The 24,354-nt window shown below is 41.0% G+C and overlaps 1 protein-coding gene across 1 annotated transcript in view; it reads left to right on the plus strand.

Moving 5' to 3' along the window:
• Pkp2 (plakophilin 2) overlaps nucleotides 1-24,354 on the plus strand; it is a 55,358-nt gene that overhangs the window by 12,254 nt on the left and 18,750 nt on the right. The window contains exons 4-6 of the mRNA XM_038345406.1: nucleotides 2,933-3,068; nucleotides 9,144-9,351; nucleotides 14,742-14,919. Of these exons, the coding sequence (XP_038201334.1) occupies nucleotides 2,933-3,068; nucleotides 9,144-9,351; nucleotides 14,742-14,919 (522 nt within the window). The remainder of the gene's footprint in view (nucleotides 1-2,932; nucleotides 3,069-9,143; nucleotides 9,352-14,741; nucleotides 14,920-24,354) is intronic.

Consider the following 24,354-nt stretch of genomic DNA (forward strand, 5'->3'; position numbering starts at 1 on the left):
GCCAAGTATTTTGTATATGTGCATATGTGGGGTATCCTCTGGACTACCTAGAAACAGCTGGAAATCCACACTTCGATGCACAGCATACTATGGGTTTGTCTTCCCAGAAGAATGGAAGTGTGCCAGTCAGGTGGGCACTGCACTGGTGCTGCTGGGCAGTCTGGGGCTAGAGGAGGCAATCACTACCTGTCCACGACAGACTAATGAGAAAGGTTTTTATAAAAATCACCAAGTGAAAAACTCTATGTGGAGTTTTCTAGAAATGGGATTTCTGTACTTCTTAGAATTGAATAATTCAACAAGTGAATCTTAGACACTTCCCATGCACCCTGCACTGCTGTAAAGCCCATAGAGAAATAAAACAAACGGCTTGGGTGAGTGTCTAGGAGAGGGGCAGAGAAATCAGCAGGGTGTGCAGGGTTGCAACAGCTCTGTGCCAAATGATTCCGAGAATGCAGAGCAGTGTACCCTGGGACCAGGGAAGGGCAACTAGGGAGAGAGTGGATCTCCGGCAGATCACCAGCCAAGTTTGAGAGCAGAGAACAGGTCACACTGACTATCCTCCATATCATGTTTATTCTAATTATTATTTTAACCATAGGAAATCATACGCCCTCATCTTTAACATACAAAGGAGAAGTCTGTACAAAGGAAGTAGGTCCCAAAGGACCCTGTGTCTTGTACCTTTTTAACCCAAGACAAACTGCATAGCAAGAGGAAGAGGCTTTGGGTAGGTAGAGTGAGCCGAGGAGCAGAGACCAGAAGCTGTCTCAGAAAGCTAGCAGAAGATAGGTGTCATTTTAATCCTTTGTGTGGCTGTTTCAGCCTGGTCCCTAGTCTCCTGTGCTACGGTGTCTTTCTCCTCGGAAGTTTTGTGGTCTGATTTAAGTAGAACAGGAAGGTCCAAGGCTCCTTTCTTAACTACTGTTTCCAAATGCCCTTCAACCTGACATAGTAACCGAAACTGCTTACAATGAGGTGACATATTCTGAACTTCAAAGAGTTTGCTGTTCTTAGTTATACTTCTATCTCCTATTTTTAATTAATAATTTATGATAAATAATTAGTTGTTCTTTTGTTATGTAATGACAACCAGATTGTTTGCCATCTTCCTTGTCCCTAGTTTTATTCCCATTGAGCACGCCACACAGCCAGACATCAGTCGGCTACTGAGGATTCGCACCTCCCCATTTCCTTACCACCTGCTTCTTCCTATTATACTTCCCAGTTGAAGGCTTGCTTTATTGCTTCAGCTTAGACTATTGCTGTGCTCTCGGAAGTGTCCGTCTCTGACCTTTGCTCTAATAGGAATGAGTCATGTTTCACAGCAGTGTTCTTGCCACACCTTGGGCAGCCGGGTGATTTTCCCCTTCTTTTGAGAACACTTGCAGCAGCCTGATGGCTTCAGAGATGTAACCGTATGCTATGTCAGGAGAGCCAGACTGGGGCAAACTGTGTGGCAGGAATCTAAGTTGGACATTCCATACGCAGAAAATGACTAGAATTGTTTTGGGAGGGGGTACTTTCTAAAGTGACTCTTAGTCTAACGAATAGCGTTTTATGTTCTTCCTGCTGTGTTTGTTATTTTCTATCTGTGCGTTGCCATGGAAGCCATGGAAGCATGTTATCGTCAAGCTCTCACCTCAGCGGAACGACACCGAGAGTCATAACTGAAGCCAAAAGACTCACTTTTTGAGTTCCTGGTTTAGAAGACAGGAGTCAGGGAATAGCTGTTCTTTCTGATCTCCCACCTAGCTCCCTAACCCCATCTATCAAGTCACATTCTGTGGGCCTCCAGACGTGTCATTTGGCAGCCCAACTGGCCTGGAACTTCTGCTCCTTCTGCCTCTACCTCCCAAGTACTGGGGATTATAGGTTTGTGCTACCACACTTGTAAAGAGGATTGAACACAGGGCTGTGTGCATGATAGGCTGAGCCCTAGCTCTGGCCTGCCCTCCCCCTTTTCTTAAACTGATTATAATTGTCTCCTGAAGTATATTTTCAAATATGAGGTCATTATATAATTCTCAATATAGAGGCCAGCAGTGTTCTGCTTTTCTTTAAATACCTTTATACTCATGATGTGCCTCTCAGCTAGACATAAACAGCAGCCAAAACTTTTATACTTTGAGGTGGCATATTCTGAACTCTGTGTATAAAAATATATTACAGAAAATATATTACATTGCTTCACCTCTGCACACTCACCTCTACACAGACACCACTCACAGTGGACACCTCGTGACCTGCCCCACAGTGCTCACCATGGTCACTGCCTCACCTCTGCATACCCCCAGCACACAGGGACACTGCTCACAGTGGTCACTGCATCACCTATGCACTGAACTTATAAACTAGCAGATGTTAGAAAACAACCTCATGGGACGTCTTTGGTGTTTGTTTTACTTGGAATTAATTAGATGCGGCCATGTCCCTATTAGACTGTCCTCCCAGTCGCCTTCACAGCAGGAATTAAAAGGAGAGCAAAGTGTTGCTCTGTGAGTCAGTCGGGGTTGCTGTTTCAGAAGTCATGTCTTCTATAAAGGAGCCTCTCTCTACCCAACGACATGACGTCACCTCACCTGCCATTAATAAAGGAGAGCTTGCCCATCAAGCCCCAGATGAACTCCATTACTGTGGTGGAGAGAAGGGGAGCAGGACATTTTTTGTGTAACTATCATCCTATGCCTGTTTATCTTAGAGAGTTGCATCTCTTTGTCTCTCTCTTCTACAACATCCCAGCGACCAGTCTAAGGAGAAGTAGGGAAATTCTGCCACTAGTTCCTGATACCTTCTGCTTTCTGGTGCTGACGTTTCTTAGGCGAAGGAAAAGTGCAGATGTTGTAGCTGTTCCTGATTCTAGTTAAGTCACTCCTGGACACTCGAGAGGGCATGGCTAGCTTTCTCACTGAGTCTGCGGCTGTTTGTGTAGGAATGCAGACGTGGAGATGACCTTGGAGAGAGCTGTGAACATGCTCGATGCAGACCGCGTGCCACTGCCCAGGATTTCTGCCGCAGCTACTTTTATACAGCATGAGAGCTTCCAAAAGTCTGAAGCCCGGAAAAGGGTGAGTATCCTCTACGCCCCATGTCCAATCCAGCAAACCGTCGGCGGTGTGTTGACCCTGCATGCCAAAGCCAATACTGTGCTTCTAATGAACACGCAGCCCAACACTGTACAAGTCAGGAGTGCTGGTGCACGCTTTAATCCTAGCACTCGGGATGAAGACAGGAAGATCAGAAACTCAAGCTCGTACATAGTGAATTTAGGGAGATCTTAAGCTGTACTGATCTATGAGTGTAGTAGAATGTCATTAGGACTCAATTTTATTGCTGTGTTCCTTTAGCAGAACAGTAGTTTTTGATTTTCCCCTAGGTCCCTGGCCTATCTAGTCTCAGGTTTTTGGTCTTAAATCAAATCAGGTCTTGGTTGGTTACCCCCACAAGCTTTGGCCCACTTTCATGCCAGCATATATTGTAGATCGCAGGGTTTGTGGCTGGACTGGTTTTCCTTTCTCCTCTGGTAGTGTGCACGGTACCTCCCAGTATCATAAAGGCTACTCAGTAGGGGTGAAGGTTCTAGGTAGGTACCCTGACTTCTCCATGTTTAGTGAGTTGTGTAGGTGTTGTCCTCAGCCATAGGCCCTCACTGTCAATTTGTGGAGAGCAGTAAATATGCATTTCAACAGCCTGGGTTGTTAGAGCATTCTCACGGGATCCCTTTGGCCAGGAACACTGTGCTGGATAGTTTTATGTCAGTTGACACAGCTAAAGTCATTGAGAGGAGGGAACCTCAGTTGAGAAAATGCCTTCATAGGATCAGGTTGTAGGCAAGCCTGTAGGGTATTTTCTTAATTAGTGATTGATGGCAATGGGCACAGCCCTCTGTGGGTGGTACCATCTCTGGGCCGGTAGTCCTGGGTTCTATAGGAAAGCAGGCTGAGCAGACTGTAGTGAGCAATCAGTAAGCAGCACCCCTCCATTGGCCTCTGAATCAGCCCCTGCCTCCAGTTCCTGTCCTGCTTGAGGTCTTGCTGTCCTCACCTTTGATTGTGAACTGTTATATGGAACTGTGGGTGAAATAAACCCTTTCTTCCCCAACTTGCTTCTGTTCGTGGGGCTTCATCACAGCAATAGTAAGCCTTGCTAAGACAAATACGATGAGATGTAACCCACTCTTGGCACTGGAAGCTTCGTGTGGTGATGAGAGATGTCCAGTTGGAGCTCTGTCTCCATTTGGCAATTTTCATTTAGGATGACTTTATGTATATATTTTAGAAAGCTTCTACTGTGTTAGGTTTTCATACGACCCCCAGAATGGCACTTAGTTTTAGCTTTCCCTCTCCATATTCTTTCTCTCCCCCTCATCCCTCCCCCATCCTATTTGATCCTCCTGTTCCAGTACCCACCCACACCCATCCATCCATATCTGTTCTATTTCCCACTCCTAGGGAGATCCATCCCTGCCCCTAGTCCCTTACTCTATACCTAACCTCTGTGGTTATAGGAATTACAGCCTGCTTATTAAAGAATTAACAGCCAACACCCACATATAAGTGATATTAATATATAATGTGTGTATGTATATATATATATATATATATTTGGGAGCTGGTTGGCAGGACAGCGAAAGACTCATTGCAATATATAGGTAGTACAAATCTTTTCCCATTTGGTAGCCTGCCATTTGTTCGAATGATAGTGTCCTTTGCCTTACAGAAGCTTTTCTGTGTCATGAGTTCCTATTTGTTAATTGTTGTGCTTAGTACCTGTGCTAATGGTGTTCTGTGCAGAAAGTCTTTTCCTGTGCCGTGCGTTCAAGACTATTCTTCACTTTCTCTTCTATCCACTTCAGTGTATTTGGTCTTAAGTTGAGATCTTTGATCCATTTGGAGTTGAATTTTGTGCAGGGCGATAAGTATTGATCTATTTGGAGTCTTCTGTGTGCAGCCATCCAGTGTGTCCAGCACTAGTTTTTGAAGATGGTGTCTTTTTTCCCAGGGCGTATCTATGGCTTCTTTATCAAAAATCAGGTGTCCATAGGTCTGTGAACTTATTTCTGGGTCTTCAGTACAATTGAGTTCATCAACCTGTCTGTTTCTTTGCCAGTATCATGCTGTTTTTATCACTGTAACTCTGCAGTAAAATTTGAGATTGGGAATGTGATAATTCCCGCAGTTCTTTCATTTTTCAGAATTATTTTAGCCAACCTGACCTTTTTTGGTTTCCATATGAAGCTGAAAATTGTCTTTTTAAGTTCTATGAAAAAAATGCTTTGGAATTTTGAGGGGGATTTCAGTGAATCTGTACATTGCTTTTGGTAGCGTGACCACTTTTACTATATAAAGTCTACTGGTCCATGAGCATGGGAGATCTTTCCATTTTCTGAAGTCTTCTTCAATTTCTTTCTTCAGTGTCTTAAAATATTTATTATACAAGACTTTTCTCTTGCTTGGTTAGAGTTACCCCCAAGATATTTATATTTTTAAGGTTATTATGGAAGGTGTTTCCTGATTTCTTTCTCATGCTGTTTGTTATTTTTATATAGGAGAAGAACTACTGAATTTTGTGTGTTAATTTTGTATCCAGCTACTTTGCTCTATGTGTTTATCAGCTGTAGGAGTTTCCCAGTGGAATTTTTAGGGCCACTTCTGTATACTATCATTATCTGAAAATAAAATATGTTAATTTCTTCCTTTCTACTTTATATCACCTTGATCTCCTTCAGTTCTTTTATGGCTCTAGCAATAAAACCAGAACTTCAAGTACTATACTGACAAGGTACGGAGAGAGTGCACAAACTTGTTTTGTTCCTGATTTTAGTGGAAATTTTTCAAGTTTCTCACTATATTCATTGATGTTAACTATGGGCTTATTATAAATTACTTTTATTATGTTTAGATATGTCCCTTGTACCCCTAATCTATCCAGGACTTTTATCATGAAGGAGTGTTTCATTTTTTTTCTTACGCCTTTTTTGTACCTAATGAGATAGATGGTCATTTGTTTTTTTTCTTTGTTTGTTTGTATTGTGGGTTACATTTATCAATTTATGGTCTTTTTGATGTGTTCTTAGATTTGGTTTGCAAGTATTTTATTGAGAATTTTTGCGCCTGTATTCGTAAGGGAAATTGCTCTGTAATTATCTTTCTTTTTTTTTTGAGTCTTTATGTGGTTGAGTAATCAGAATAACTGTGGACTCATAAAATGAATTGAGCAATATCCATTCTGTAGAGTTTTGTAGAATTCTTTGTATATTCTTTATATTTTGTAGACTAATTAGAGAAGTATTGGCTTTAATTCTTCCTTGAAAGTCTGGTAGAATTCTTTACTAAAACCATCTGGCCCTGGGTTTGTTTGGTTTTTTGTTTGTTTGTTTGTTTTGGTTGGAAAACTTTTAATTACTGCTTTATTTCACTGGGAAGTATAGAACTGTTAAAATTGCTTATCTGATATTTGTAGATGGAGCGGTGGGGGCTATGCCCTGCCACCCGGCTAGCTTTACACCCGAAATAATTACATGGAAACTGTATTCATTTAAATACTGCCTGGCCCGTTATCTGTAGCTTCTTATTGGTTGATTCTCATATCTTGCTTTAACCCATATTTAGTAATCTATATAGCACCACGAGGTGGTCGCTTACCAGGAGAGATCTTAACCTGCATCTATCTTGGAGAGGAGAAGCATGGTGACTGAGCCATCTACCTCACTTCCTTCTTCCTGTTCTGTCTACTCCACCCACCTAAGGGCTGGCCTATTAAATGGGCCAAGGCAGTTTCTTTATTAACGAATGAAATCAACACAAACAGAAGACTCTCCCACATTAGATATTACTTTAACTTTGGTAAGTGATATATATCAGGAAAACTATCCATTTCTATTTGATTTTACTATTAGGAGTACAAGTCTTCAAAGTATGTCCTTGGATCTCTGGATTTCCTCCCTGTCATTAATGCCCTGCTCTTTGTCTCCAACTTTGTTAATTTGGATCTTCTCTCTCTGCCTTTTAGTTAGTTTGGCTAAGGGTTTGTCAATCTTAATTGATTTTCTCAAAAAACCAGCCCTTTGTTTCATTGATCCTTTGTATTTTGTTTGTTTGTTCCTATTTTATTGACTTCAGTCCTCCTGAGTGTATTTCTTGCCTTCCACTCCTTTTGTCTGTTATTTCTAGAGTTTTGCTTACTAATATGAGAACTCTCCAATTTTTTTATGTAGGCACTTAGTGCTATGAACTTTCCTCTTAGATTAGAACTGCTTTCATTTTGTCCCATAAGTTTGGGTATGTTTTCTATGCATTTTCATTCGATTCTTAAAATTTTTCTAATTTCTTTCTTAATTTCTACCTTGACCCATTTTCTTTAAATATTGAGGTGTTCAGTTTTAATGAGTTTGTATTCTTTCTGTTGTTGTTGATATCCAGCTTAAATCTGTGCTGGTCAGATTTGATGCAGGGTGTTATTTCAATTTCTTTCTTTCTTTCTTTCTTTCTTTCTTTCTTTCTTTCTTTCTTTCTTTCTTTCTTTCTTTCTTTCTCCTCCTCCTCCTCCTCCTCCTCCTCCTCCTCCTCCTCCTCCTCCTTCTTCTTTTTGTATGTGTATGTGGTCAGTTTTGGAGAAAGTCCCATGAAATGCTGAGAAGAAGGTATACTCTTTTGTGTTTGGGTGAACTGTTTCTGTAAGTATCTGTTAGGTCCGTTTGGTTTATAAAGTCAGCTAGCTCCAGCATTTCTGTTTAGGTTTTGTCTGAATGACATGTGTATTGGCGAGAGTGGGGCATTGAACTCTTCCACTATCAACGTGTGATTAAAACTTTAGCGATGTTCCTTTTACGCTTGAGTGCTCTTGTGTTTGAGACAAAGATGCTAAGGATGACAATGACATCTTGGTGGATTGCCAGGGGAACTGGCCGTTCAGGTACCTGTGTGCCTCATTTGATAGCAAAACCCAGGGTCAGTCGTGAAAGCTGGCTTCCTAAGAGCATCTACCTTAGGATGATGCAAATGAGCACGATCTGCACTGAACTCCGTGGCCAACTTGAACATTTAGAAGTCAGATGTAGATGGAGGCAGTGGTGAGGACACTGTCGGACTGCAAGCCAGCCGTCCAAATCCCAAATCACTGCTCCAGTGGACATTGTTCACCGTGCAGCTTTTTTTCATCTGCCATGATCTATGAATCTAATTCATTTATTTCCATTTTATCTTTGTTTGTTGTTCTTGGTTTTGTTTTGTTTTGAGACTGGGTCTCATTTTGTAGTTTGCTAGCCTTCCGCTTCCACTAGTGAAGCACACGTGTTCCGGGTACATGCTGTAGTGGACTAAGGTGTGCACTAGTGAAGCACACGTGTTCCGGGTACATGCTGTAGTGGACTAAGGTGTGCACTAGTGAAGCACACGTGTTCCGGGTACATGCTGTAGTGGACTAAGGTGTGCACTAGTGAGGCACACGTGTTCCGGGTACATGCTGTAGTGGACTAAGGTGTGCACTAGCATACTCAGCTGTGTGGTCTGTTTTGCTCTTCCCTTCCTAGCTGTGGCTCTCTTCTCAGTAGCCAGCATGTTCCTCCTTGCATGTATAGGTAGAAGAAATGTTTTTAAATAGCACATTAAAAGGTATAAAATTTTTACTTACAATTCTCACGTAGCTTATGCCATTCTTTTAAGTTCTCTAAGCAGTTGATGGTAACTTAGGTTTGGAGGTAGGTTTCAAGGCTGCCAACATTGCCGTAATAAAAGCATTTTTCCTACCATTGATGGTAATTCCTATTCATTTTCATCAAGTATAAAACTTTATTCTGGAAAATGTACTCATGTAATTTGTGAAATTTTGCATTCTTTCATCAAACTTTCCTCGTCTCCAGATCTGAGGTTATCCTGTGTTTATTGCTTTCCAGTCTTCAGTAACAATTTTTTTTCTCTCTACTTAGTCCTTTACTCTTCCTTTGTTACTTAACCATTCTTCTTCAAGCTCACTGACAGATTATCCTATCAGACAGGTACGATACGAGTCTCATATTGGGCTACATATAGTTGTTGACTAATAAGAATTAGAATCAGCGAACATCTGTCCCTAAGATATTGAATGTCTTAATGCCAACATCAAAGTTACTAAGCAGGGGATATGTACGTTTATTCATTCCCTAGGTTAATCAGCTTCGAGGCATCCCTAAGCTGCTGCAGCTGCTCAAAGTTCAGAATGAAGATGTTCAGCGGGCTGTGTGTGGGGCCTTGAGGAACCTGGTTTTTGAAGACAATGACAACAAGCTGGAGGTAGCTGAGCTGAATGGAGTACCTCGCCTACTCCAGGTGCTGAAGCAAACCAGAGACTTGGAGACAAAAAAGCAAATAACAGGTATTTCCTGCTAAAACCAGTAAGAGCCCAGCGAGGCCGTGCCCACCAGGTGCTTTCTGTCATGTGTTTTTCTTAAGTTTCCCGGAGCACGTGATGAATAGGGTCATTGATCCACGCTGCTGTGTCCTATATCCAGAATCAGAGCTCCTTTCTTCTGAAGGAGAAAATATTATGAAGTTTTTGCTTAATATTCTCATTAGAAACTCTGTACACCTATGGCTAAATGTTTTTAAAATAGTTGACGAGATTGACCGCGTGGAAATTCTGCTCAGCTTCACTCCCCAGCAGCTCTGCTTTGAGAATATGTGGGGATGGGGTGTTACCCCAGGTATCTCAGACTTTCTAGAGGAGAATGAGAAGCATGTCCACCCAGTGTTTATGCAACAATCCACTCTCTGGACTTGTGGGAGGAGTGCCATGGAGAGGTACCGAAATGTTCATTGTTCTAATTGCTCAAAATGCAAAGAGCCATTTTTCCTATCTTTCTGTTATCTGGACTCTGCTTACTGCAGCCTTCATAACTCAAGAGATTTTGAAATGTGGTTATCACCAAGAAGATTTTAGATTTTGAGCTATTATGAGGGATTAAACCTCAGTTATTCTGTCAAAGATACTGTGGCTCAAAGAATGAAGTTATCAAAAGGTTTTAAGGATTAATAATAATAATTACCAGTGTTCTAGCAAATCCTTTTTTTTCTTACTATCAGGGCTTGAACCTGTTCATGCTTGACAAGTTTGCGGCTAGACAAATCTCTTCATTTTTTCTATAAAATTTTACCAATATATCCTACTTAAAATATTCTATTTTTATATTTTTTTTAACTCTGCTGGGCCCTTGCACTTGCTGAGCTAGGGATACCTAGCCCTTACTTTGATATATTAACAGTATAAACTGTATGAAGGGTGGCACCAAGCTGCCCTGCTGTCGACAAACAGTGTGTCCCCTAAGGATGCCTCTCACGTCCGTCACCTCCATGAAAACATCTGCAGGACGTAGCAGTGATGCTTTCGTTCAGCCCGCATTCAGAGCACACCTTCGATGTTGGCCACTGTGTCTGGAACTAGGGAACTGTTTGGTTTTTCCATCTGCTCAACTAGAGCAGAGACTTTGTGTGCTAAAAGACCAAACTTTCCTTTCAGAACCCAGCATTTCTTCAGGCAACAATGAACCATAGGATAATCAAAAATATTCTCCTCATAGTCAGAGAAGACTCTTGGGAGGAGGCTCTCTCATTGTGGACCTTTAAAGGGATGTAAGGGCCTTAGTGGTGTTTTGAAGGAGAATGACAGTTATTCTTGGCAAAGTGACCATGACTAGGAGAAGAGGAGGTGGGAGCAGCTCCTGGTCACATAAAGGAAACCTGAAAACCAGAGATTGGGTTAGGAAACATAGTAGCAAGGAAAACTGGACATGGAAAATAATCTATTACACCATCCTTTTCTTGTGCAAATGGAAGCAGGCTAAAGTCGAAGTGCATTCTGTGATGCTGGTGCTATAGAAACCATCCAGGCATTAGAGAGTACCTGCACAGATGATGGTAGAGTGCAGGCCAGACCTCCCTACAGGAGGGCATTTAATTACGTATTAATTGAACTGAACTTTGACGTTTGATACCAATCGTTCTAAATTATTTTCTTTAGCTCTAGAACAACTAAATAAGTGCTTTCTAGGCCTCAGAAAGAAACTGTTGCTCTAACATAGACACAGCTACATGGTAAGAAACCTGGATGTGAGTCTTCCCTTTATTGTCCCTGCTCTCATTAGGTCATTGGTTTCCTAGTGACAGAATTTTGGGGGTTTTTAAGGATGCGTGTTGTTTCTGTAGGTGTGTCAGGTAGCCCTGCCTGGGCCTTAAATGTTTGCCCCGTTCTTATGAGTGTCAGGATTATAAGCAAGTGCCATCAGATCCAGCAAGAAATGTTTCTTTTTTCCTTCCTTCCTTCCTTCCTTCCTTCCTTCCTTCCTTCCTTCCTTCCTTCCTTCCTTCCTTCCTTCTTGCCTTCCTTCCTTCCTCTCCCTCCCTCTCTCCCTCCCTCCCTCCCTCCCTCTCTCCCTCCCTCCCTTCCTCCCTCCCTCCCTTTCCTTTCCTTTCTTTCTTCTTTTTGTTTTGTTTTGTTCTGTTTCCCAAGACAAGGTTTCTCCATGTATCCCTGGCTGTCCTGGAACTCACTTTATAGACCAAACTGGCCTTGAACACAGAGATTTCCCTGCCTCTGCCTCCTGAGTACTGGAATTAAAGGTGTGCACCACCACCGCCCAGCTAGAAAAATTTTCTTAATTGTCCACACAAAAGCATGGCTCCCTCCCGAAGGGAGGAAGAGGTAGTTTTTTCTGAAATGTCCTGGGACCCAGATTTATGTTACTCAAATGCTCCAATGTGGTAATGATTTCATGAAACTTTGATAGTAACAGAACAACAAGCCATAAATGAAGTTATTAGTTAAATACATTGGTGCAAACATCAGGTAGGTATGTTAAAGCTAAGTGAAGAAGTCTCTGGAAATCTTAGATACTATCTGATGGCATTTTAGTCTTTTGAGTTGGTAGAAGCTGGGGTCTATTTGTATACTCCAGAAGGATTTTAACTAAGCCTCTGGGATTTTAGGCCATCCACAATAGTTAATAACAGGCTATTACAGGGACTAAAGATTACTCAAGATAATTTGGCTCCCAACTCACCACCATCATTGAAATCTTAATCAGTCTCATAGAATGTTTAATATAGATGTGCACCCCCAGGAACTTACATTGAGAATATGAATTCCTGTAATCCATTTGGAGATTCTGGTGCAGGAAGGCTGGAGTATGGCCCAGATTCAGGTCTGTCCTCGTCACAAACTTCCAGTCTAACAATATCCAAGGGATAAAAATCCTTCTTAACATTTCAGGAAGAAGTGAGCTAATTTTTTTTTTACCAACCCCAGTTCTAAAGCTGGATCTTTTTAAGTGGGTCTTTCTGGTTTCTACAGAGTGGTCCCCGAAAATTTCTCTCCTTAAAATTTCAGCTGGTGGTTCTGGCTTTGCCTCCTGTACCCACAGAGGGTGTTCATCCATTTAATTCAGCCTTTCTTTAGTGACTGCAGCAAGCATCCGTGTGTATAGTGGCCCGAACATCTTTAAGCTTTGTGCTAAGTACTTACCCTGTTTCTAGTCGATTACTGAGTTCGCGTGAGCATGTCCGGACGGGTATGTGCATAACTGTATCTCCAAAGAACACTTTTCTCTGGTGTCATGTCATCCGGAAATTTGGTGGCCATGACCTAGTGATGCATTATCCTACATTATTTTTTTAATTACACCAAAACTTCCTAAATTATTTACTTGTGTAAACATGTAACATGTAAAGCTAAAAAGAATATATATTGACTGTTAAAGGAAAATTCCATTCCCTTTGTTCAAAGTAATCCTCTTTGGTTTTTATGTAAGATGTACTGTGAGTGCTTTGTGTGGTTCTTTGTGGAAAGAGGAAACTTCATTGTGTATGAGATTTTTAAGCCACTGGCAGGCAGAGAAGCTTGTTGATTTGTTTGCTTATTTTGAACTCAAGGAAGTCAGGTTCATCTGCGCTCCCCCCTACCACCCTTCTCTCTCACTTTCTCTCCTGTTTCTCTCCTCTTTTCTTTCGTAGCTTAGTAACCAAAACTCAACGTCAGGCCTGCCTTTACATTGTCTCCAACTACCTTCTGAGTTTTATTCTCTCTGTCCCCTTCCAGGGCCTCTTAAGATGAAGTGAGAGGGACGGAGCCGTTGTATTGCAGCACCCACGGCTGAGATACTGTTCCCGACTAACCCCACATACTAGTTTGATCAGGAAAAGACTTCCTGCAGTCCAGAAATCCTGTTCTCAGCAGACATCAGTCCTACCGTGACCATTTCTAATGGAAGCCATGTGTAGGCTGCGTGAAAATCTGGTTGCTGTTTCAAAGCTTAACTATTATACACAACCAAAGCAAACTGTTTAAGCCTGAAACATCAGGCCTAATGTATTTTAATTGATTGGATACATCATATCAAATAATTACAAAGCTTTAACTACGTAGACCATTAATTCAATCATCAAAGGAGATGGCACCATCTATTATAAAGTAGATACCTTGTATATCTGTGCTTTCCGTGCAGTGCATTTAAGAGGTAGGAATTACTGACTGGGAGGATGGAGGAGGATAAGATAGGAAAGGAAGAATCACCCTTCTCTTTTCAGGCCTCCCTGTGCCCTTTCCTGGATGGTAGTGAGTTGGAGCAAACTGTTGGGGAACAAAAGAGTGGCACAGTGTCACACACGGGCAGAACCATTGTCACAGCAAGCAGTCTAGTTCCCCCACTGAGAAGTAAGATCTTACATGTATATGTGATTTTCTGTTGTCTTTCAGCACGAAGTCCCAGTTTCTATGTGTAAATGCGCTGAATAACCTGGTATTTTACTATTTTAACTTTTTCCTGGTTGGCTAGTCAGCCTTTCCCTTCAATAACAGCATTGAGGGGAAAAGTGGAAATCGCAGTTGACTGTAACACTGTGGAGAGATAAGATGCAGTGCTCTTTGTCTCCCACTGCTGAGCTCTAAAAGACTTATGAAGGGTGTTTAGCAAAGAGGGCGTAGATCCCACCCCTGAGAGCAGTCGCAGGCATTACCTGGAGTGTTGATCAGCCTACCACAGTGGAATAGAACATTCTGCAGGTACTCCTTCCAAGAATGGGGCAGAAAATAGTGGGTCAAGTTCACAGATAGCGAGGAGCAGCCGTTAGGAACATTGCTTAACCCCCTCTGTTTCATGGAAAGAAAAAAAATCCTTTAAACCGTTGAAATAGTAGTTACAGGACAGCTATTTCTCAGCTCCATGTTGGTGAACCCAGAGTATGTTATCACACAGTGAGGTCAGCTTGGTGCTAGGCTCTGTAAAATAAATAGCAATAAAAGCTTCAGTATGCATTGGTTACTTTTCTTATATAGCAAACAAAGGTGACTTAAGGGAGTTTATTTGGGCTCAGAGCGTCAAGAGGTATAGTCCATCGTGATGGGAATGGAGTCATGGAGCTGCTTCTTCACATGGTGGAAAACACAGAGCAAGGAAGGAGCAAGAGATAATAATCCACTAATGACCTGCTCCAGTGACCTACTTCCTCCAGCCAGCCTCCCGAAATGGGAGGTGAGCTTCAAAACATGATCCCATGGGGGATGTTTCAAATTCATTCTATTCCATTAGCACTCCTGGTTAATTTGAACCTGCATGATTTTGCATATTACGTGATAATCATCTTAGGAATCCATTTCTGTTAGCATCCAAACAGGTCAACACCCTGCTCCCTGCTTTAAGTACCCATTCATAGTCCTGAAGCTGGCGGCCTGGTCTTGAGTGTTGAGCACTGTTCTCGTTGTTGCTGTTCTCCTAGGTCTGCTCTGGAACTTGTCCTCTAACGACAAGCTCAAGCATCTCATGATAACAGAAGCCTTGCTCACCCTGACAGAGAGTGTCGTCATCCCCTTCTCGGGGTGGCCTGAAGGAGACTACCCCAAAGCAAATGGCTTGCTGGATTTTGATATATTCTACAATGTCACTGGATGCCTAAGGTAAATACCACCTTGTGCCCCCACCCACCCCTTCAGGTAGAAGGTGTAATCAAATTAGGCACCCAAAGAGAAATTAAAATGTATTCTATTTTGGATCCTTTCTGTAATTACATAGTTTAGTTCTGACAGACTCTGCTTAGGTGGTAACTGGGGAAATTTAGTAAGATATTTCTGTCTAGTTAATCACAGTAATATTTACCTGTCTTAGTCAGGTTACCACTGCTGGGATGAAACACCATGACCAAAAGCAAGTTGGGGAGGAAAGGGTTTACTTTGCTTACACTTCCACATCGTCACAGAAGGCAATGAGGGCAGGAACCCTGGAGGCAGGAGTTGATGCAGAGGCTATGGAAGGGCTGCTTACTGGGTTGCTCAACCTGATTTCTTATAGAACCCAGGACCACCAGCCCAGGCATGGCACCACTCACAGTGGGCTGGGTCCTCCCCCATCAATCACTAAATTAAGAAAATGCCCTACAGGCTGCCCTACAGGCTGATCCTCTGGAGGCATTTTCTCAGTTGAGGCTTCCTCCTCTCCAGTGACTCTATCTTGTTAAGCTGACATACAACCTGCCAAATACAATATCAGATAATCACTTTTATTTACAGCATTGTGTTCACTACTGGGCATTATACAAAGAATTAATAATAATTTTCCTCGATCTCTGCTTAAATGAAATAGTAAAATAAGGCACAGTGACAAAAAGCGTCATCATAAACATTTGAACAAAATGTGTACACAAATGAAATGTGTAGAGGACGGGGCAGTGATGAGTTCTGACAAGAGCGAAGGGCTGGGCTCAGCATAGAGTCTCGCTTAGCGTGCACAGTCCCTTAGGCTGCAGGAACCCTCAGCACGTGCAGTGTGCAGCTGTAGAAAGTCATCCAACAGAGGCTGGGGACATCGTCTAAGGACAGGTTGCAGTCACCGGGAGTGATAGGGAGGAACTAGTTTTTCTTTTCTCTGTCAGCAAAATTAGCTGGTGTCCCATGTTAAACCCACTGAGTCAGAAATGGATTAAAGATGAAAAATACATTAGTAGCAGGAAAGTTACATTGAGAAGATGATACTAGCAGTGGTAAAATCCAAATCAGTAAAGGGAGCTAGCAGGTGATTATTGACATGTCATTCAACTGAGGGACATTATGCTGTAGTTACAAACCAGCCCTAATGAGAGTGTTCCCGTGAAGAAAGTGATAGCTGTACACCCTGTACCCCATGTCTGTAGCTGATGAATCCTGTATCCCATGTCTGTAGCTGATGCACCCCATGTCTGTAGCTGCTATACTCCATGTCTGTAGCTGCTGCACCCTGTACCCCATGTCTGTAGCTGATGAATCCTGTACCCCATGTCTGTAGCTGATGAACCCTGTATCCCATGTCTGTAGCTGATGCACCCCATGTCTGTAGCTGCTATACTCCATGTCTGTAGCTGATGAATCCTGTACCCCATGTCTGTAGCTGATGAATCCTGTATCCCATGTCTGTAGCTGCTGTCCTCTGTACCCCATGTCTGTAGCTGCTGTACCCTGTACCCTATGTCTGTAGCTGCTGCAGATGATTACTTGCATACTTGGTTTGCAGAAGTTGGTTAATTTAACATCAAAAAATAAATAGGTAGTATGGCCATATTTCTCCATAAGCATCCTTTTTAAAAAAAGAAACATAATTTTTTAAAGGTATTATAATGCCTCAGTGTTCCTCTCCCTACCTATTTAAAGGAGAAGCCCTTTTAAAGCCACGCCCCCTTTAAGCCTTTTAAAATTTTATATAATATTTTCATATGAAAATATTATATATTTTATATAAATTTTGTAACATTTCTACCTTTCCTTTTCTCCAAATACTCCTCTTTGTCTTCTTTCAAATTAATGGCCTCTTTTTAAATACTTGTCATTGCATATGTGTAGTGGGGAGCAGCGGGCAGGCCTGCTTTTCATCCCGCCCGGCTCTTGGCTGCCTGGCTAGCTTATAACCCGAAATAACAACACACAAATTATATGCTTTTTTTATGAGCCACTGTATTTGCCTTTTATTTATTTATTTTTTTATTCTAACAGTTTCCGCAAAGTATAATCACTATTTATTGTCCATTTTCTCTTATGTAGTTATCAAACATCAATCTCACAGTCATTGGGAATTTATTCTTTTTGTGCTTGCCATATATGTCTCTTGAAATTTTTTTTTAAACACTGCCTGGCCCATTAGTTTCAGCCTCTTACTCACATCTTGACTAACCCATATCTAATAATCTGTGTAACACCACGAGCGGTGTCTTACTGGGAAAGATGCAGCATGTCTGACCTGGTGGCTGGCTTCATGGCATCTGTCTCCCTGAGGAGAGGCACAGCGGTCTGCCCCAGAGAGGCGAGGCATGGTGATTTATTAACTTCCCTTCCCAGCATTCTGTTCTGTCTACTCTGCCCACCTAAGGGCTGGCCAATCAAATGAGCCAGGCAGTTTCTGTATTAACCAATGAAATCAACTGAAACAGAAGACTTTCCCACATCACATGTGTGTATGCGTGTTTTTACGAACCCACTCTGCCTGTATAATGTTACTTTAAGTATGTTTCCAGGGCTGACTGGTGTTGGGTTATCAGTTGGGTGTGCTCTTCCCTGGAAAAATGTTTTTCCTGCTCCCAACATGTCTTAGTTGCTTGTAGTTCTTTCTGTGTGGTTAAAGCCTTTGAATTCCCCACATCCTTTTTGGCATGTCTGTTGTTGTCCTTGTTCATCTCATGTTTAGACAGTCTTGTTGATGAGAATTTATGGGTGTAGCTTCTGTTATTACTAGAAACACAATGTCAGAACAAACTCCCTGATCTTCTGGCTCTTATAATCTTTCTGCACCCTATTCCATAATGTTCCCTGACCTTTAGATGCTGGAGTGTTTTATTAACACATTCGTTGGTACTGAGATCATGAATATATTTCTATTGGCTGCAGTTTTCTGTAGTGGTCTCCATCTGTTGCAAAGAGAGTTTCCTTCATGAGGAGTGAAGACTACAGCTGTCTGTGGGTGGAAGGACAAATGTTGCTAGATTGTTGTTAAGGACTGCGCTGCTTTAGTAAAGTGGTGGTTGTAGGTTCTTCTCCAAGACCCATGACTTCACTAGCCCTGGGTAATGGGCTGGGTTGCCAGTATCAGGCATGTTTTCCCAATTGTTGACCAGATCTTAAGTCTAATTAGAGAGCTGTTGGTTACTACCAAGGTGTGTGTGCCTCTACTGCTCCTGTAGGGTTATTGTGCCATGCTGTTATTGATGTGGTTAATGGGCATCATAGCTGGGTAGGACTTTTGGTTGCCTCCCTCCTTTAGAAGCTTTTATAGTGCTTTCTGGTACCATGAAAGCTAGTTGTCAAAGAGCAGGCATTTAGGTAAATTCAAGCTCAGGGGTCTCTGTGCCCTGTTTTTGAAGGCCAAAATGTTTTCAGCAGTAGGAAATTGCTCCCACCCCTGAGTGGCAATCAAGGGCAATGGCAGTAGGCCATATGTTTTGGGAGTCTCTCGAACAACCATGACTATCAACTAAAGAAGGACTTCTCATGTCTTGTATTAGGAGTTTTATTAGGTGGTATTTTGCTCTAAGAGGGAACATTACAGCCCAGAAGAGAAAAGTTCATTAAAATTAATGTGCATATGTAAATATATGTACAGAATTCCATGTATTTTAGGTTTTCCCTTTTTGCTGTTTATTTTTGAGATTGTATTTTAATTATATTTCTGCCTTCCTTTTTATCCCTCCAGACCCTAACATACCCTTCACCCCCCCCCTCCCCCGCTTTCAAATTCATGGCCTCTTTTTTCACCAGTTGTTATTACATGAATATATGTGTGTGCATGCATGTGTGTATACATATATATTCCTAAATATAACCTGTTACTTGTATGTATGTTATCATGGCTGACCATTAGTCACTGGACAACCAATTGGTGTGCTATTCCATGGGGGAATGTCTCCTCTCCTGCTCCTGGCTTTCCTCAGTTCCCATAGGTCTTTGTGTAGGGTTGAGGCCTCACAGGCTTTCTCCCATGCAGTTTGGGTGGCCATGCTGGTAAGATTTTTATGGATATAGCTATAAATATGATATAACTAGAATCTCACACAAAGTCACTGATCCTCTGGTTCTTACAACCTTTCTGCCTCCTGTTCTACATCTTGAACCTTAGACGGTGGGAGTGTTTTGTACTGGTAACCATTGGACTGGACTCCACAACTCACCATGGTGGTTGTGGTTTTCTGTAGTCATCTCCATCTGTTACAAGAAGTTTCCCTGGGGGCTGGAGAGATGGCTCAGGAGTTAAGAGCATTGCCTGCTCTTCCAAAGGTCCTGAGTTCAATTCCCAGCAACCACATGGTGGCTCACAACCATCTGTAATAAGGTCTGGTGCCCTCTTCTGGCCTGCAGGCATACACACAGATAGAATATTGTATACATAATAAATAAATATTTTTTAAAAAAAGAAGTTTCCCTAATGGGGGGTGAAGACTACACTTACCTGTGAGCATAGGGGCAAATGTTTATAGACTGATGTTAGGCATTATGCTGGGTTAGTAAATTAGTGGTTGTAGATTCTCCTCCTATAACTACCACTTCACTAGCACTGGGTAGTTAGCTAGGGTTCCAGTACCAGGCATGGTCTTTCTCTTGTTGAGCGGGTCTTAAGTCCAACTAGAGACCATTGGTTACTGCCAGGGTATGTGTGCCACTACTGCATCCAAAGGGTTGTCTTGTCATGCTGGTCATTGGTGTGGTTCATGGGCATCACAGCTGATTAGGACTTTTTGTAGCCCCTCTCTTTCAAAAGTACATGGTACTTTCTGGTACCATGAAAGCCAGTCCTCAGGGAAGGTTCATTCAGACCATCCAGTTTAGGGGTCTCTGGACCCTGTTTCTAAAGACTGATGTCTTCAGCCACAGATAGGAAAGAAGCTAACTTGAGAAAGATAGCTTGTCCAGCCTTCTTTGGGCCTTAATCACTGGCTGTCCTTTATTCTTGCTCTTACCTAACTCTGTCTTTATTCTTTGAGTACCGTATCTAGATAGCTGTTTAGATTTCTGAAATTCCCAAAGGGAGAGGGATCTAGTTTTGTCCAAGAGGATGTGTAAATGAAGTAATAAAGACATTGTATCTGGAAGAAGGTATGTGACATCTCCCACTGTAATTAGTTTGTTCAGTATTGCTTTGGGTTATCTCTGTTCTTTCATGCGCTTATATACATTTTTAGATTGTTTTTTCTACATGAATTTTGAGTGGAATTGTATTGAAATTGCAGACTACCGTTAATAGGATGGCCATTTTTATGTTATTGATTCTTCCAATCCTTAAGCATGAAAAGTCTTCCATAGTCCATTCATTTCTTCAGTGTTTAAAGTTTCCATTGTAGAGCTTTTTTGTTCCTTGGTTGGGTTTATCCTGGTTGTCATTTTTTGAGGTTGCCATGAATGTGATTTTTTTCTGATTTCTTTGTCTGTATGTTTGTCATCGGCACATCAGAGTTCTAAAGCTTCTGTGTATTGATTTTTGTACCCTGCCACTTGACGGACAAAGTTTATCAGTGCTAAGAATTTTTTGGTTCCATCTTCAGAGTCTGGCACCATCTACAAGCAAGAATACCTTACTTTTTTTTTTCTATTTCTGTCCCTTTATTTTTTTCACATACTGCTCAGGCTGAGACATCAAGCACTGTAATAAATAGAAGTGGAGAGAGGGAATATCCTGTTTCATTCCTGATCTTATTGGGAACAATTGTAGTTTTTCTCTATTTAATGTGGAGTTGGCTATAGGTGTATTGTATATATCCATATAATGCTGATGTATGCTCTTGCCATTCCTAGCCTCTCCATGGCTTTTATCCAGAGGGAATGTTTGAGTTTTGTCAAAAGCCTTTTCTGTATCTATTGAAATGATTATGATCATTTTCTTTGAGTCTGTTTATGTGACGATTTCCATTTCTTGATTGATGACAAACCATCTTTGCATCTATAAAGGAAAGCCAACCTGTTCACGATGAAGGATCTTTAGGATGTGATATCAGATTCAGTTTGTAAGTATTTTGTTGAGAATTTTTGTATCTGTCTTTGTTCATCAGGAGATTGCTGGTAATCTGTGTCTGTGCTTCCTGTCTTTGTCTGGTTTTGATTGAGGATAAAATGCTGGGTTCATAAAAAGAGCTCAGGGACTTTCCTTTTCCCTTTCATGGATTAATCTATGTTATATATTCAGATCGTATATATTGTACTTTATACAAGTAGTGATTGTATTAGTTCTCTGAAGTTCCTTAGTTGGGAGACTATTTCTGCTTCAGTCACTTTGCTGGTTGTGGAAATAGTTATTTATTTTATCTTGGTTTAATTTTGGCATGTCATATGAATCTAGAAATTCATCCATGTCTTAATTTTCCCAATTTAGTTAGATAAAATTCTTTTATTTTAATTTTATTTTAGTGTCTTATTTTAATTTTATTTTAGTGTCTTAGTGTTTGTCTGCACATGTTTATGCACCATGTAAGCCCCTGGTGCTACAGAGACCAGAAGAGGGCATTGGATCTCCTTTACAGCTAATGTCCACTTACGAGTAAGCACACCATGTTTGGCTATCACGGTTTCTCCAGAGAAAAGTGTGTAGAATCTCCAGCTTGCATCTGTTACAGACCCCGCCCTCAGGGTGCCAAGCAGCAGACCCCTCCCCTGGAGTTGCCTTAATTCAGACTCTGCCCTTGAAAAAGCCCAACATGAGCGGGCTCCACCCCAGAAGGTCATTGCTCCACCCCTGAAAGCCCCATTTATTGTGGATCTCAGTGTCTGTGCTACTGGTATTCTATTCAGGAAGTTGTCTCCTATGCTAATGTGTTCAAGGCTACTTCCAGCTTTCTCTTCTTTAAGGTTCAGTGTACCTGGATTTATGTTGAAGTCTTTGATCCATTTGGACTTGAGTTTTGTACAGGGTGATAGATATGGATCTATTTGCATTTCTCTACATGCCAACATCCAGTTATGCCAAATATTTGTTGAAGATGCTTTCTTTTTTCCATTGTATAATTTTGACTTCTTTATCAAAAATCAGGTGTTCATAAATGTGTGGATTTACTTAGGGGTCTTCGATTTGATTCCATTGGTCCACATGTCTGTTTTTATGCCAATACCATGCTGTTTTTATTATTATAGCTGTATAATAGAATTTGAGATCAGGGATAGTGATACCTCCAGAGTTTCCTTTATTATACAGGATTGTTTTTAGCTATTCTGGTTTTTTTCACCATATGAAGTTGAATAGTGTTCTCTCAAGGTCTGTAAAGAATTGTGTTTGAATTTTGATAGGGATTGCATTGAATTTGTAGATTGCTTTTGGTAAGATGGCCATTTTTACTATGTTAATCCTACTGATCCATGAGCATAGGAGATCTTTCCATCTTCTGATATCGTCTCCATTTCTTTCTTCAAAGTCTTGAAGTTGAAATACAGGTATTTTACTTTCTTGGTTAGGACTACCCCAAGATGTTTTATATTATTTGTGGCTACCGTAAAGAGTGTTGTTTCCCTGATTTCTTTCTCAATTCTCAGTCTGTTATTATCTGTGTATAGGAGGGCAACTGATTTTTATGAGTTAATCTTGTATCTAGCCACTTTGATGAAGGTGCTTATTAGCTGTAGAATTTTGGGGGTCCCTTATGTATTCTATCATATCATCTGCAGGTAGCAAAAGTTTGACTTCTTCCTTTCCCTTGATCTCCTTTTGTTGTCCTATTGCTCTAGCTAGAACTTCTGGTACTATATTGAATAGATATGGAGAGAGTATGGACATGAAATAGATATGGAATAGATATGGACAGCCTTGTCTTATTCCTGATTTGAGTAGAATTGCTTTGAGTTTCTCTCCATTTAATTGGATGTTGGTTGTTGGCTTGCTGTATATTGCTTTTATTATACTTAGGTATGTTCCTTGCATCCCTGGTCTCTCCAAGACCTTTATCATGAAGGGGAGTTGGATTTTGTCAAAGGCTTCTTCAGCAATCTACAGAGATGATCATGTGGTCTCTTTTCTTTCAGTTTGTTTATATGATGGATTACATTGACATCTCTGGATAAAATCCACTTGATCATAGTGAATGATCTTTTTTATGTGTTCTTGGAATAGACTTGCAAATATTTTATTGGGTATTTTTGCATCAATGTTCATGAAGGAAATTGTTCTGTAATTTTTTTTCATTGCTAAGTCTTTGTGTGATTTGGGGTATCAGGGTGACAAGCCTCATAAAAGGAATTTAACAGAATTCTGTATGTTTCCATTGTGTGGAACAGTTTGAGGAGTTTTGGTATTAGTTGTCTTTTGAAATTCTGGTAGAATTTTGTGTTGAAACCATCTGGCCCTGGGATTTTCTTTCCTTCCTTCCTTCCTTCCTTCCTTCCTTCCTTCCTTCCTTCCTTCCTTCCTTCCTTCCTTCCTTCCTTTTAATTAGGAAACTTTTAATGACAGCTTCTATTTCCTTAGGGGTTATAGATATAATATTTAAATTGTTTATCTAATCTGATCTTGATTTAATTTTTGGTATGTGATACCTATCAAGAAATCTGTCCATTTCTCTTAGATTTTCCAATATGTAGAGATGTAGAGTACAGATTTTTGCAGTATGACCTAATGATTCTCTGGATTTCCTCAGTGCCTGTTGTTATGTCGTTATGTCCCCTTTTGGTTTTTTATTTTATTAATTTGGATGTTCTCTCTCTCTCTCTCTCTCTCTCTCTTTCCCTTTAAGTTAGTTTGGATGAGGGTTTGTCTATCTTATTGATTTTCTAAAAAAAGCCCAACTCTTTGTTTTATTGATATTTTTGTATCTCTTTGTTGCTAGTTTATTGATTCCAGCCCTCAGTTTAATTATTTCCTGTCATCTACTCCTCTTGGGTATGTTTGTTTCTTTTTGTTCTAGAGCTTTCAGGTATGCTGTTAAATTGCTAGTGTGAGATTTCTCCAAATTCCTTATACAGACACATAGTGCTGTGAACATTCCTATTAGTATTGATTTCACTGTGTCTCATAAGTTTGGGTATGTTGTGCATTCATTTTCATTGAATTGTAGGAAGTCTTTAATTTCTTTGTTCTTCCTTGACCCAGTGGTAATTCAGTTGAGAGTTGCTCAGTTTCCATGAGTTTGTAGACTTTCTGTCATTTGTGTTGTTGAACTCAAACTTTATCTCCTGGTGATTCAATAAGATACAGAGGGTTATTTCATTTTTTATTATATCTGTTGAGATTTGCTATGTGACCAAGCATGTGGTCAGTTTTAGAGAATGTTACATGAGGTGCAGAGAAGAAGGTACATTGTTTTGTGTTTGGGTGAAATGTTCTGTAAATGTCTATTAGGTCCATTTGATTCATGACATCTGTTAATCCCCTATTTCTCTGTTAAGGTTCTGTCTGGCAGACCTGTC

Source organism: Arvicola amphibius, chromosome 10, assembly GCF_903992535.2.
Source record: "Arvicola amphibius chromosome 10, mArvAmp1.2, whole genome shotgun sequence".
Lineage (NCBI taxonomy): Eukaryota > Metazoa > Chordata > Mammalia > Rodentia > Cricetidae > Arvicola > Arvicola amphibius.